Source organism: Panthera pardus, unplaced genomic scaffold, assembly GCF_024362965.1.
Source record: "Panthera pardus isolate Hobbes unplaced genomic scaffold, ASM2436296v1 HiC_scaffold_6, whole genome shotgun sequence".
NCBI lineage: Eukaryota > Metazoa > Chordata > Mammalia > Carnivora > Felidae > Panthera > Panthera pardus.
The window spans coordinates 5,381,182-5,395,886 of record NW_026526991.1 but is presented as its reverse complement, the minus strand read 5'-3'; the positions used below and the strand labels follow the sequence as shown (position 1 = coordinate 5,395,886).

The window sequence follows — 14,705 nt, the reverse complement described above, 5'->3', positions numbered from 1 at the left end:
CCCGACTTCCGCCCAGCGGACCCCAATTCAAAGCGCACCTGCTTCCCCAGCTGCACAGAACATCTGCCTTTGGAGAAACTGAGGGACGCGGTTCAGTCCCCGGCCCCTCTTTGTTTGCAAACAGGGGCTAACGGTCAGGGGGTGGGGAGGGCAGGCGCGCCTGTGTTCGTCCACTTTCGGTCGATATTTCCTCCACTTCACAGAAGAAGGCTGGCTTTCGATGCACATTTACAGCTGAGCCGCGAGGGGACTGGGCTCAGTTTACTTCTGCTCATCTACTCACCCGGCGACCCCCTAGCGGACATCCACCAGCAACCAGGCCTGGCAGGGCAAGGACACGGACACAGGCCCTGCCCCGAGGCCTCAGCATCCAGGACACAAAGAGTGGAGGGACCGGAGAGGGAACAGGCGGCAGTCCAGGCAGGCTTCCTGGAGGAGGTAACCTCGGGACTGAGTCTTGAAGGACCCTGGCCCACAAGGCTGGCGGGGAGACGGTGCCAGTCCCCGGCCCCACGTTCCCAGCAGGTGGGAAACGTGTGTCCTTTTGTTCTGGGACCTCCTGTAGCAGGAGGCTGGCTAATAAGCCGGGCAGAGAGGATGTCTCTGAAGTCCCGCTCAACAAACTGCCACGTCTCCGTTCTCAAGGTCCCACTGCCTTGCCCCATTCCACCCCCCACCTCGAAATCCCCCACCCGCAAGGGCAGCGAGCGACGGCCTTCGGGGTGGGGACAGAGATGGCCGGACCTGGCGCCGCGGAGGAAGGAAGTCTGTCTACGGGGAGCCCCCCCCGCCCCCCAACATCCTCCTCCACGAGCTCACTCGGGCTGCCCCTGCCACTGCAGACCGGGGACCGGAGGCTCTGCACACAGCCGACCTGCCCGAGGAGAGGCAGCCAAGTTTGACATTCCTACTGGAACCAAGTCTCCCCAGCGACCAAGTGCTGCCCACGACGCAGCAGTCAGGGGGAGTCACGGGCAGTTAAGAAACCTTAGAAACCTCTCCCGGTCCCGGATCCCCACGGGTGGGAGGAGGGAGAGGGGAGGCAGAACACGAGACGACAACAGGCAGTGACACGGCAAGAGCGGTGCCTTCCGGGTGCCCGTGGATGGCCGTGGGGGGTCTAAGTGCAGTGAGGCAGGCCACCTCCCTTATCCCCACTTTACAGACGAGGAAGAGAGAGGACTGGCCGAGGCCCCAGGACCAGGAAGAGAGGGGCCGGGATCTGCATGCCGCCGTCCCACGAGCTGAGCGTCTAGAATAAATGCGCACCTGCTACCCTGAGCCCCGTCACGCCTACCCTGCCTGCATGCGCAGCAGGCCGCAAGCCTCAGGAGGGGACAGACACACCGGTGTCGAGCGCCGTTCCAGAAAAGGCCTCTGGGTGCAAAGCAGAGCAGGCTGCGGGGTGGGCGGGCAGGCGGCCGCGGAGCCGGGTACTCGCCCGTCAGTCCCCAAGCTTTGGGAGCCCAGGGCCCCTTTCCTAACCGAGAGTTTAAAGGACCTCCGCCTCCTTCGGCCACCGTATGCTCCCGGCAGAGAGTACATTTGGCACAGCTTTAAACTAGCTTTGGGATGCCCACAGACCCCGAGAAAGTGGGAATACCGTGGGGCCCAGGTGAGCAAGGTGCCTGCCCGTTCATCCCCGTCATTTCTGGTCCCCACGTGGGCTCCACGGACCTGGGCGCTCCCAGGTCTGGCGGGAATTAAGCCAGGGTCGAGGAAGCAGAGGAAGGAGTGGGGGGAGTGGAGCTAAACACGAGACTTTTTCTGCAGGACTTCTCAGAGCCTTGACTGTGCTCCCGTGCCTCGTGCCTCGCCCCTCTCCCAGGGAACAGACAGGGAAGGCAGCTACCTGGCGCTTCGGGAGAAGGGGCAAGAAGGTCCCCTGACAGCCTGAGGGGAGGGTGGCAGGGTCTGCCCCTCCGCCAGCCACCCATTCCCCCCACCCCTCCCCGGCCCACCCCTGCACGGGAAGAGCCAGAGGCCCGGTTCAGACGCTTTCTGCTCCTCACGGTAAGGCCTTCGGTCTCTGGAGGGCGGCAGAGGAGCAAAGCAGGGAGCCCCCTGCATTCAGTCTCCTTAAGCTCCTCCCTCAACTGCCGGCCTCCCCTCCAGAAATGTCCCCCACACGCCCACAGAAAGCCCGTGATCAAGGCACGGGCAAAAATCAGCCTGTGACCTCTTTTTTTTTTTTTCCCCAAGTTTGTTCATTTATTGATTGATTGATTGATTTAGCGAGAGCAAGCAGGGAAGTGCAGAGAGAAAGGAGAGAGAGAGAGAGAGTGAGAGAGAGCAAGAGAGAGAGAGAGCGAGAGAGAGAGAGAGAGAGAGAGAGGACCCTCAGCAGGCTCCATGCTTTCCAGCACAGAGCCCGATGCGGGGCTCGAACTCATGAACCGTGAGATCATGACCTGAGCCGAAACCCAGAGTAAGACGCTTCGCCGCCTGAGCCCCCCCAGGCGCCCCAGCCTGGGACCTCCCTTGCCCACCTGAGCATCAGCTCCTTTTCTGTAAGGATCCAGCGGGCAGAGCCCAAGAGAAACGTGGCTTCTCCTCCACCAGGTGGGTGGGAAGGAGCCGTCTTTCGCTGCCAGACGCACAGGAGCATCTGAACAGCCGGCATCTCACCGCCCCCCTCCGGGCCCCAGGGAGGTGGCCAGCGGGCCGGCGAGAAGAGCTCCAGACGAACCCGACCCCAGCTCTCAACCGCCGTGTGACCTCGGGTGGGGCACTCGGCCCCTCCGGGCTCCGGTGTCCTCAACTGCGAGGTTACGAGGTTGGCACGAGACACCTCGCCCGTCCCCCCCTCTCCGTTTCTCAGGTGGGAACACGGGGCGTCAGAGTGACCGCTACCAGCTGCCATGATCGCGCCGGCGAGGGCAGAGCTGGACGCACCCCCACGCCCTCGACGCAAACTCCTCCGCCATCTGCCGTGGCCGAAGAAAACACAGGATGAATCTCTCATCCGGGGGCGACGGGAAGAGCCAGGTACGGGGGGAAGACAGAACCAGAAGGTCGTTGCAGGAAAACCCGTCACGTCGGGGAGCCCCTAACAGAAGCCTGGTGGCAATCCGTCCGTCCCTCGAGACGTTCCAAAGCGCCACTCTTCCGGGCCCAAAGACCCAGGGATGGAAGCGTCCCACACGCCTCGACGCCCAGAGCAGGTGCCCGTCCGTCTGGGCCGAGGTGAGGTTCCCGAGGACCCTCCTACCCCGCCGTCCTCACGCCTTCCCAGGAAAAGTGAAAAGTCCCGCCAGCCCGGGGCCCTCCCTGGTCCGAACAGCCCTCGCCCCAGGAAGCAGGGAAGGGGCAAGGGCCAGCCTGGGTTGAACTCCTGCCGAAAACGGTCAGAAAACGGGGGGCACTCACTGGCCAGGCGGGGGTGCGGCTGCAGAGGCGTCAGAAATGCAGGGGAGCGGGAGGCCAGCGGGCACCCGGCGGGGAGCCGGGGGCACACGTCACGTTCATATACGGACACGGGCGGGGACGGCATGACTTGAGGCCCGTGAGGGAGCGGGGTGCCCGGAGGACGGGGCTGCTCTCCGACGATAGAACTCCGCCGACCACAAAGAGCTATTTCTATCCTCACTGCCAACGGCCTTGTGGGCAAGCAAACTGCTCCGGGAAAACCAACCCACGGGGCACAGAGAAGGAAGGAAGACAGCGTCCACTCCCGCGGTGTGACCCAGCTCGTGTTTATTTGGCTCTGGGAAAAACCACGGCGGGCTGGGGCCTCCGATAAGCCTCCGATCTCGGCCCGACGCCAGAGGCCTGGCAACGGGGCAGGCCCGCGGCGCCCCAGGCTGCATCCTGGCCGCCAACGACGCGTCAGGAGGGCCAGCGCCGAGGACGTTTGTCACCCCGTCTCCACGACAACAGAAATCAGACACCAGAAACAGACAGCCGAAGCCAGAGCCGCGGCCAGACTGTGGAGGCTGGTCGATGTGCCCTGGGTGGTGCCTCCTGGCTTCCCGGGACGGAAGGACCAGGGGACAGCCCGCAATGGGGAGACGCGAAGCAGAAACAGAAACCGGCCTTCTCCCCGCTTTGGCCACGGGACACGCCATCTGGTTTCAAGGCCGGGCCCGCCTGCCCCCCGCCCCCCCCGCCCCGAGCTGGGGGACCCGGACAGGCCCCGTGCCTGTGTTTCCACATCTAGAGAGTGGGGATGTCACTGGGATAGGCGAGTTCACACGGCACCTGGCACCGGGAAGCGCCATTAGCTATTAGCTCTTCTTTGCGACGATGACGAAGCAACCCCCAACTCCCGGAAACACAATCTCCTTGCAGGTGCCGCTCAGTACGTTCTCCGGTTCCCAGGTTTGCTCAGACAGAAGTGCGTGAGCCCAGCGGGGACACGGGCGTCCGGAGCTGGGCCTCCGGCTGGCAAGGGCCACGAGCAGTCACGGGCATCGGGATCCCAGCCTCCAGGGACGCCCAGCACCCACCCCCCCAACTAGACATGGTACAAAACCGAGGTTCACGCAGAGGTGACACCGGGGAACTGGGACAGCAACTACGAGCGACCCAAAGCCAGTGCAGTCCCGAGGCTGGTTCTCGTGTTTGGGGGTCTATGGGCTAAACTGTATCCCCCCAGAATTCAAATGTCAGAGTCCTCACCCCCAGGACATCAGAACGTGACCGTGTTGGGAGACAGAGCCTTTAAAGAGGAGATTAAGGGGGCGCCTGGGTGGCTCAGTCGGTTGAGCGTCCGACTTCGGCCCAGGTCATGATCTCGCGGTCCGTGAGTTCGAGCCCCACGTCGGGCTCTGTGCTGACAGCTCGGAGCCTGGAGCCCGCTTCAGATTCTGTGCCTCCCTCTCTCTCCGCCCCTCCCCTGCTCACACTTTGTCTCTCTCTCTCTCAAAAATAAATTTTAAAAAGTTTAAAAAAAATTAAAGAGGAGATCAAGGTAAAATGAGGTCCCATGGGTGGACCCCGATCCAATCTGACCGGTGTCCTTATAAGAAGAGGAAATTCGGACACACAGAGAGACGGGTGCCAGTGTTGTGCACACAGAGGGAAGACACCCCCCTGCAAGCCAGGGACGGAGACCAATCCCACGGGCCCTGACCTCCGACTTCCACCCTCCAGGACTGTGAGCACATAAGTTTCTGTGGTTTAAGCCATTCGGCCTGTGGTGCTTTGTTAGGACAACCCTGGAAAACCAAAATTAACAGAGCGCCCGTGGCCAGGACGGCAAATGGCACCGGTGCCCGGGGAGATGCCGCTTCAGCTTGAGCAGAGCTCCTGCAGGAAGGCCCTGGCCAGCTCCCGCTGGGAGACCGCGAGTGCCCAGGCAGATGGGGCGTCCCCTGCTCACAAAGCCTGGGACAAGAAGGGGGGGTGGTTCCTGTCAGCGCCTCTGTGCCACCAAGTCAGCCAAGCAGATACCCGGAGCCGGTGCTCAGCTCCCAGGGGGACAAAAATAACAGAGGGTCAGTCACGAAAGGAAACGCTACCTAGCTTTTAAAAGGAAACCGACTGGGGCGCCTGGGTGGCTCAGTCAGTTCAGCCTCTGACTTCGGCTCAGGTCACGATCTTGAAGTTTGTGGGTTTGAGCCCCACATCGGGCTCTGTGCTGACAGCTCGGAGCCTGGAGCCCGCTTCGGATTCTGTGCCTCCCTCTCTCTCTGCCCCTCCCCTGCTCTCTCCCTCTCTCTCTGAAAAATAAATATTCAAAAAAATTTTTAATGAATCAAAAATATAAAATAAGGTTTCTTTAAACAGGAGCACACGTAAAACAAGGCTATACGTTCATCAGTTCGTGAAAACACCGTGACCAGATGCCCCAAGGAACCTAGCCCTGTGTCCCCCCCGCCCAAGAGCGGTTCCGTATCTGCTGACGAGTGTTTGTGGGGAGGGCGTAAGAACCGTGAACTGACTGTATTCCAGAAAGGAACGGCGCCCTCTTTCCCCCTTGTCTCGCTCTTCCTCAACTCCTCTTCCTAAGTGACACCAAACTCTACCTTCGTGGTCCAGGCCCGAGGGAGCCGGGTTCATCCCGACTTCTGTCCAGGCACTGTGTCCCCAGATGACACCGGCCCACGGGGGGCAACTCACGCAGTCTGGTGTCCTCACGCCCGGGCCAGAAACACCAGGACTTGAACCCCAAACCACCCAGCTCCAACCACCCTTCTCACCACCGACTTCTCTCACTGCCAGCTCAGCCGAAGTCTGTCCTGCTCGACGGTTTATTTAAAAACAATTTTTTTAAGTTTACTTATTTTGAGAGACACGGAGACAGTGTGGGTGGCGGAGGGGCAGAGGGAGGGAGACACAGAGAACCCCAAGCTGTCAGCGCGGAGCCCGACGCGGGGCTCGAAGCCACGAAACCGTGAGACCGTGACCCGAGCCTAAACCAAGAGTCAGACACTTAACCGACTGAGCCACCCAGCCGCCCCTGTCCTGCTCGACGGTTTCAAAGTCTCCGCTTGAGACCAGTTCCTCACACCCCAGCCGTGGAAGCAAGAGATACCCCGTGACAAGCAGCCAGCAAACTCCCGTGTAAGACGCCACCCTTCGTTTCTGAATCCTTCCCACCTTCTCAGAACAGGAGAAAAAGGTTTCCTTTGGTGACAAGCAGGAGAGAGAGCGCTGCCGTGGGAAACACGCGACCCAGGACTGTCACATCCGCCCCTCCGTCGTGCTAGGCGAACGCACCCCGACGATGACAAGTGCAGTTTGAAATCAAACGACAGCAGTCTTCGTACCTGTTTAATAACACACGTCCTTAGCTGTCAAACAAGCCAAGTGAGACTTTCGCGAGGAAGACGGCGTGTGACAGCCTTTCTTTCAGCCACAACACCATCAACACCAAGTACACGGCATTCTGAACTTACGCCCAACACCCACGGCCAGCCCTGCTCCCGGAAGAACAAGAAAGAGGGGCGCCTGGGGGGCTCAGGCGGTTAACGGTCCAAGTCCCGAGTTCGGCTCAGGTCACGATCCCGTGGTTTGAGGGTTCGAGCCCCACGTCGGGCTCTGTGCTGACAGTGCGGAGCCTGCTTGGGATTCTCTCTCCCTCTCTCTCTGTCCCTCCCCTGCTTGTTCTCTCTCTTTCTCTCTCTCTCAAAATAAATAAAAATTAAAAGAAATAAAAAGCAGGAAAGAGACACTATACCCGCTCATCAAATCCCCCCAAGGCCACCAATGAGCAGTGTTTGTTTTAAAGGAGAGGATGGGGGCGCCTGCGTGGCTCAGTCGGTTAAGCATCTGACTTTGGCCTGGGTCACGATCTCACGGTCCGTGAGTTCGAGCCCCGCGTCAAGCTCTGGGCTGACAGCTTGGAGCCTGGAGCCTGCTTTGGATTCTGCATCTCCCTCTCTGCCCCTCTCCTGCTCTGTCTCTCTCTCTCTCTCTCTCTCTCTCAAAAATAAAACATTAAAAATAAGAATAAGTAAATGCAGGGGCGTCTGGGTGGCTCAGTCGGTTAAGCATCTGACTTTGGCCTGGGTCACAATCTCACGGTCCGTGAGTTCGAGCCCCCCATCGAGCTCCGGGCTGACAGCTCGGAGCCTGGAGCCTGCTTTGGATTCTGCGTCTCCCTCTCTGCCCCTCTCCCGCTCTGTCTCTCTGTCTCTCTCTCTCTCTCTCAAAAATAAAACATTAAAAATAAGAATAAGTAAATACAAGGGCGCCTGGGTGGCTGAGTCGGTTAAGCGTCCAACTTCGGCTCCGGTCACGATCTCGCGGTCCGTGCGTTCGAGCCCCGCGTCGGGCTCTGTGCTGACCGCTCAGAGCCTGGAGCCTGTTTCCGATTCTGTGTCTCCCTCTCTCTCTGCCCCTCCCCCGTTCATGCTCTGTCTCTCTCTGTCCCAAAAATAAATAAACGTTAAAAAAAAATTAAATAAATAAATAAATAAACGTTAAAAAAAATTAAAAAAAAAAAAGGAATGAGTAAATACATAAACAGGCTTCTCGATTTGTAAGCTGGGGGCACCGGGCAGACACACAGCTCCACGGTCTTTTTCAAATGAAAAGACAAAGACCGACCCTCCTTCTCCCTTCAGAACCAAGAACAGACTTCAAGACCAACCGCCAAATGTGCAGCACCAAGATAGAACATGATCAACCACGGGCTTACGGCTTATCGTCATCACACCCTCGTCCATGAAAATAATCACAGTAATGATAACTAACGGCTTTGAGGCACGTACTAAGTGCGGGGTACTGTGGGAGGCATGGCGTCCCCCCAGAATTCGTACCCACCTGGAACCCCCGAACGTGACCCCACTTGGGAGAGGGGGCCTTCGCAGGTGCTACCAAGAAGAGGTCAGGGGCGCCTGGGTGGCTCAGGCGGTTGGGCCTCCGACTTCAGCCTAGGTCGTGATCTCCCGGTTCGTGAGTTCGAGACCCGCCTCGGGCTCTGTGCTGACAGCTGGGAGCCTGGAGCCTGCTTGGGATTCTGCGTCTCCCCCTCTCTCTGCCCCTCCCCTGCTCATGCTCTCTCTCTCTCTCTCTCTCTCTCTCTGGAAAACAAATAAACATTAAAAAAATTCACAAAATAAAAAGGAAGAGGTCACTACTGGTGTGCCGAGAGGAAGAGGGAAGTCTGGAAACCAGACACAGAGGGCAGGTGGCCGTGCGGCGACAGACGTGGGGACTGGAGCGACGTGTCTACAAGCCGACTGTCACCAAGGACCGTGGGAACCACCAGAAACGAGGAAAAGGCAAGGAGGGACGGATTCCGCGCCCCCCCCCCCCCCCCCCCCGCTCCATCACACCCCAGGCGCCGGGGGCCGAGGACCGAGACTCGGGACCCCGGCCGCGCTTCTCGCTGTTAAAGCCACAAAGTGGGTGTGCGTTCGGTTCTACCCGCTCACTTCCTGAGCTCGGCCAACGCAGACCTGAGACAGGTCTGCTCAGAGTGCGGTAAGTCCAGGCTCCGAACCGTGGTCCCACACGGGCCCTAGGACGGCTCCTGGGACACCGTGTGCCAGCTCCCTCTGGGCCTCGTTCCTGGCTGGAATCCAGCACCAGCCTCCCCTCGGTCTTTGGATTTTCTACCAGCGCAGATTATTTTTAGCAGCTGCTCCTGCCCTACAGTCACTTCATTAGTTTGAGAACCAAATAATCCCATTATATATGGCTCGACTGGCTCATAAAATTATCCTGCCTTCTAACAAATATTTAGGGAGCCTGCCGCCACGTGCTAGGTCTTGTTCGGTACATGGCGCGTCTCAGAAAATCCTTCACGCCGCCAATGACCACAAATCCCCTAATTTAATTTACTCTTAAATGTGTTGACTTCTCCCAATGGCCCCGCAAGGACCCCAGTGCTGGCTCTCAGCCGACCTGCCTTTCGGAGCGCTTCCCAGGTGATGTCTCTGGTTGTGTTCTAGAAATCAGCCTGACACCCCGAGGCTATGCCCATCCGCTGATGGGAAAACCAGGGCTCAGAGGGCGATCTGTCCAAGGAGAAGGTAGGGGGCGCTACGGGCAGAAGGGGAAGATCGCCATCCGCACCCCTGGCCACCTGCTCTCCGTCTAAGTCAAAACTCAGCCCAGGTGCTCCTCAGCCCTGAGTCACCGTGCTCCTGGCCCGGGACCCGACACACTGGTGCAAAGAGGCGGGGTGGCCACATCACAGAGCTGAGCCGCGCAGATGGGCGATCCCAAGAGTCCCGGGGACACGCACGGCGTGGGAAGAAATTTTTCCCTTGGTTTCTTAAATTGTGAGATACACTTCACAGAAAAATTACCACTTTAACCACCGTTGAGTGGACAGTCCGATGCATTAAGTACATTCCGATGGTGACACAACGGGACCCCGTCCACCTCCACGTTTTCACCTTCACTTGGTCCCCATGAAACAGCTCCCCATCCCCCCCACCCCCAGCCCTTGTCGCCCCCACCTACTTTCCGTCTCTAGGAATCTGGCTCCCGCAAGGACCTCGCAGAAGTGAAATTATACAGTGTCTGTCCGTTTGTGACTCGTTCACTTGGCATAATGTCCTCAAGGTTCATCCATGTGGTGGCAGGTTTTCCTTCCTTCTTTCTTTTTTTTTTTAAGTTTTTTTTTATTTTGAGAGAGAGAGAACAGGGGAGGGACAGATCGGGGGGGGGGGACAGAGAGAGGCGGGGACAGCGGATCTGGAGTGGGTTGCATGCTGTCAGCACAGAGCCTGATGGGAGGCTCGCTCTCACACACCGCGAGATCATGACCCGAGCCGAAATCAAGAGTCAGACGCTTAACTGATACGTTGCGACGCAGCGGCATGGTTAACCAAGCGTCCATGGACGGACGGATAAGCTAAATGTGGTCCATCCATACAGCGGAATATGATTCAGCTTCACAAAGAAAGGAAATTCTTGGGGTGCCTGGGTGGCTCAGCCTGTTGAGCCTCCGACTTTGGCTCAGGTCATGATCTCGCTGTCCGTGAGTTCGAGCCCCGCGTCGGGCTCTGTGCTGACAGCTCAGAGCCTGGAACCTGCTTCGGATTCTGTGTCTCCCTCTCTCTCTGCCCCTAACCCACTTGCATTCTGTCTCTGTATCTCTCAAAAATAAATAAAAGTTAAAAAAAAAAAAAATGGGATTGGCAAAGGACTGCCAGTGGGCCAAATCTGGCCCGACACCTACTTTTCCAACGGGCTTTACTGGCACACGGCCACACCTATACGTTTAGGTATCGCCTACAGCTGCTTTCACGCGACAGCGGGAGCATTGACGGTTTCTACAGCGACCAGATGGCTCACAGAGCCTGAAATATTTACTCTTCGGACCCCTGCAAGAAAAGATTCCCGGCTTTTCGTAACACACGTATTCCACACTTCCAAGGGGCGGGCGATCTGGGACTGGGGGGAGGAGGGGGAGTCTGACGTCCTTCGGCCTCTCCTGGATCCTAGGCCCACCTGGACCCCTGCCTGGTCGGCGTTCACACCGCCTCTCGGGGGGCGGCCAGGCCTGGAGCGCTTCCGGGTCAGCGCCTTACCCCGACGTCCACGTGGGACCCTCAAATTCACTCGCGGCCACACTGGCTGGAGACCCACTGAGGCAGTCAGCAGGTCCGAGGCCAGAGACTAAGACAGCACCTATAACCAACGACCACAAACCGGGGGCGCTTAACACAGACCCACGGCTCTGGAGGCCCCAAGACTGAGAGCAAGGTGGAGGGCCGTGCCCCCTCTGAGGGCTCCGGGGAGGGTCCTTCCTGCCTCTCCCTGGTGCCTGTTGGTGACTGTCAGTCCCCAGGGCTCCGTGGCTCGTGGCTGCCTCACCTCTATGTCTGCCCCTGTGTGACGTCTCTCTTCTCCAATCCGATCGGATCAGGGACTCGCCCCACTCCAGGGCCTCGTCCTAACCTACATCTAAATCACATCCGCAAAGACCCTATTTCCAAATAAGGTCACATGCACAGGCCCTGGGGGTCAGGACATCTTTTGTGGGGTGGGGGGGGGCGGTTAATACGATTCAACCCATCACGTGGGCGTCACTTACCAAACGCACGCCAACCAGAGAAAGTGCTCCTTCCACCAAGAGGGAGTGCGGGCAGCTCCTCCTCTCCCTTTGGCGGCCGTGGCCAAGTCTGAAACCAGCCCACGGAGACACAGAGCCCCTCGCCTGGCTCGCGTCCAGGCTGGGCCTCAAGGGCCCTCCTTAACGGCCAGACGCCCAGGGATGGAGTCACAGGCTGCAGACGGCTGCAGCCTCACCAGCGGGACGGTCTCCGCTGAATTTTATTTGTAATTCCTCCCCCCCCCCAGCGCCTACGAACAGCTCCACCAACTGGCAGGAAGACTTTCATGGCTGCCTGGGTAAAGTGTCACGGAAGATCTGTGTTTCTCCTCTCGTGGCTGTTACTCAGCACAGACAGGGCTCAGGAGCCGGCAGCACCGAGAGGGAGAGAGCCACAGGGCACCGGGCACTTCGTTCCACAGAGCAGACGGCAAAAAGCAGACCCCAGCACCTAAAAGGGGCGTTTGCATGGCACAGGCAACAATAAACCCCCGGCCTGTTCCCAGAGGCAAGTTCTCTGCCCAATTTTCTCTTCTCTGCACCCGGTGACAAATGCGGGCACACTCAGGTGACACGTCACAGCTTACGGGGCCTTCTCCCACGTGTCGACACATTTAATTCTTTGTGATTTTTTAACTTGTATTCATTTTTGGACAGAGAGAGAGAGACAGAGCAGGAGCGGGGGAGGGGGGAGGGGCAGAGAGCGAGGGAGACAGACACAGAACCCGAAGCGGGTTCCAGGCTCTGAGCTGTCTGCACAGAGCCCGACGCGGGGCTCGAACCCACGAACCGTGAGATCATGACCTGAGCCGAAGTCGGGCGCTCAACCGACTGAGCCAGCTAGGCGCCCCGTAACTCATTTAATTCTTGGAACAATCCTGGCATTGGTAAGAGAGCTGTTGCCATCAAAGCCCTTGTTCAGACAACGGGACGAGGCTGGGCCTATGTCAAGGTCACCGAGCTAAGAGGGGACAAGTGACCTAGGTCCTGTGCCTTCCTACCGGTCTGTAGCATATAGAGTCTTAACAGGTGCGGAAGGTCCCCGGGGGGATTGGGCCATTGGCATTTCTTTTCCAATAACAGTTTAAGAAGACAGAAAGGATACATACCTCGGATCTAGAGCATGGAGTCTATGCCACAGACTGGGGGCCAGTGAACCCCTGGGGGGCCAAATCTGGCCTCTGGTCTGTTTTTTGTAAATAAAGCTTTATTGGAACCCGGCCACGCCCACCCGTTCACTATCTTCTCTGGCTGCAAGGGCAGAGTGGAGTGGTTGCCACGAAGGCTAGAGAACCTCCCATCTGTCTGTCTGCAAGCGGAGGTTTGCAGACCCTGCTGGGCGGGGCGGGGGTGGGGGGTGGGGGGGCTGAGCGGTGGAGGGAGGGACCTGGGTGAGCCCCGCACAGGCACCCCAGGCGCTGCCTGCCCACGGTACGGAGCAGGTGCGGGGCTCGCTCACGGTGGGCGCAGGGAGCCCACCCCTGCCAGGGACGCGCAGAGGCCGAGGCCTGCGCGGCCGGTGCCCCAAAATGCACTCGCGTCACGTTCCGGGTGGCTGAGCCCACGTCCTGGGCAGACAGGGGGCCCCCGCCTTTCAGAGCAGCGAGGTACCAGTTCAAGCTGGATTTCCGGCTGGCACCTCCAGGGCTACCGCAGCCCCTAGAGCTCTCGCAAGGCGCTCAGAAGCCGTGCTGCAAACCGGATCGCTCCAACACAGAGGAAAATCGAAACCAATCAGTGGGGCCCGGGCAGCCGTGGGGACGACGCCTCGGAGAAACCTAACGGAGCTCGGAGCGCCAGCGGCACCGCGTGAGTCCCCGGCGGAGAGGTCCGGAACCACCCCCAGATCCATCAGGCTGCAGCTCACCCCGAGGCGGGGAGCTAAGGTCCTCGTCCGGTGGCTCAACGGGCAAAGGGGGGAGGAAAAGAGCGCCCTGGCTCGTGGACGGGGTCGTCCGTTCTGACAGCGACACACAGAAGCCTGCCGGCTTCGGGGAGAAGGCCGCTCGGCAAGAGACCCGGCTTCCCACCCCCTCTCGGGGCCTCCGATTCCTGACGAGGAGACTCTGCTCACATTTCATTTCTCTGGGAAGGCGGCCCAGCCCTGAGCACAGCCGGGGGGCCGGGGACCCGGGCCTGCAGCCAGCTCCCAGGGCCACGTGGCCACAAGATCTCGGTGCGACACAGGAGGGTGCGCGGGTGACCCGGCCTCGGGATAGGACACCAGGGGCCGACCTGGTGGCCCGGGGGAGGGGGAGGGGAGGCAGGGCCCTCCACCCCCACCCCTGCGATGCTGTAGGCACGTGAGCCACACATGCAGGGCAGGGTCACGGCGGGGGCCCCATCCCTGAGTCAGGCGCTTTGAGGCCGCTCCTCTGCCTTTCTAGGCTTGCGTACGTAAGACAAACCTTCCTGCCCGAGATACTGCAAGCCGGATCTCTGTCACTGACCACCTGAACAATCCTGCGGCTCGGCGAGCGAGGGGGGACCTTCTCTCCACACGGAAGCAGTGATGAGGATTCTGTTTAAGCTCACCTCATTCAAGTGCAAGGCCCCCTGGGGCCCTGGTCTTTATCCTGGGGGAGGGGAGGGATTGTTGTTTATTGTTGATGGGTTTTTGGCAAGGTCTCTGGGGCAGGAAGGGATCCGGGTGCCCACTGAGAGACAGATGTCCCTGACCAGGGCCACACTCTGCCCCAAACTGTGACCCCCGCACCCAGGACTGAACGCCCCCTCCCCCAAATTAACAGCTCTGTCTCCCTCCTGCCCAGCTGGATAGTGGGTCTCCTCTGCCAGGGCCCCTCTTTAAAAATAAGCACACTTAGGGGCACCTGGGTGGCTCAGTGGGTCAAGCGTCCGACTTCGGCTCAGGTCGTGATCTCACGGTTTGTGAGTTCGAGCCCCGCGTCCAGCTGTGTGCAGACAGCTCAGAGCCTGCAGCCTGCTTCAGATTCTGTGTCTCCCTCTCTCTCTGCCCCTCCCCTGCTCGTGTTGTTTCTCTCTCAAAAATAAGGAAGCATTAAACAAACAAAAAAAATTGTTTTAAATAAACACACCTTGAAAGAGGCAGCGGACAAAGGAGCCAGGCCTCCCTGTGGCTGTGGCCAGCCCTGACGTTGATCCTTCACCTGAAAGGACAGTGTCACCTGTGTCACTGGTGGTCACGACCAGACAGGGGCCTGAGCCAGCCTCTGCATGGCCCCCCGCCTCACCTTACACACTCCTGCCCGCTGTCCCCTGCATTCCA

The 14,705-nt window shown here is 59.3% G+C and overlaps 1 protein-coding gene across 4 annotated transcripts in view; it reads right to left on the bottom strand.

The window, feature by feature from the left end:
• Positions 1–14,705, bottom strand: part of PARVB (parvin beta) — a 103,204-nt gene that overhangs the window by 71,749 nt on the left and 16,750 nt on the right. Inside the window, exon 1 of one of the 4 annotated variants that reach the window (XM_019447148.2) lies at positions 3,370–3,462. The exons of the other annotated variants lie outside the window; for them this stretch is intronic. Coding sequence (XP_019302693.1) covers position 3,370 — 1 coding nt within the window. The 5' untranslated portion in view covers positions 3,371–3,462. Of the gene's footprint in view, positions 1–3,369; positions 3,463–14,705 lie in introns of those variants that run through there. 4 annotated transcript variants of the gene reach the window in all.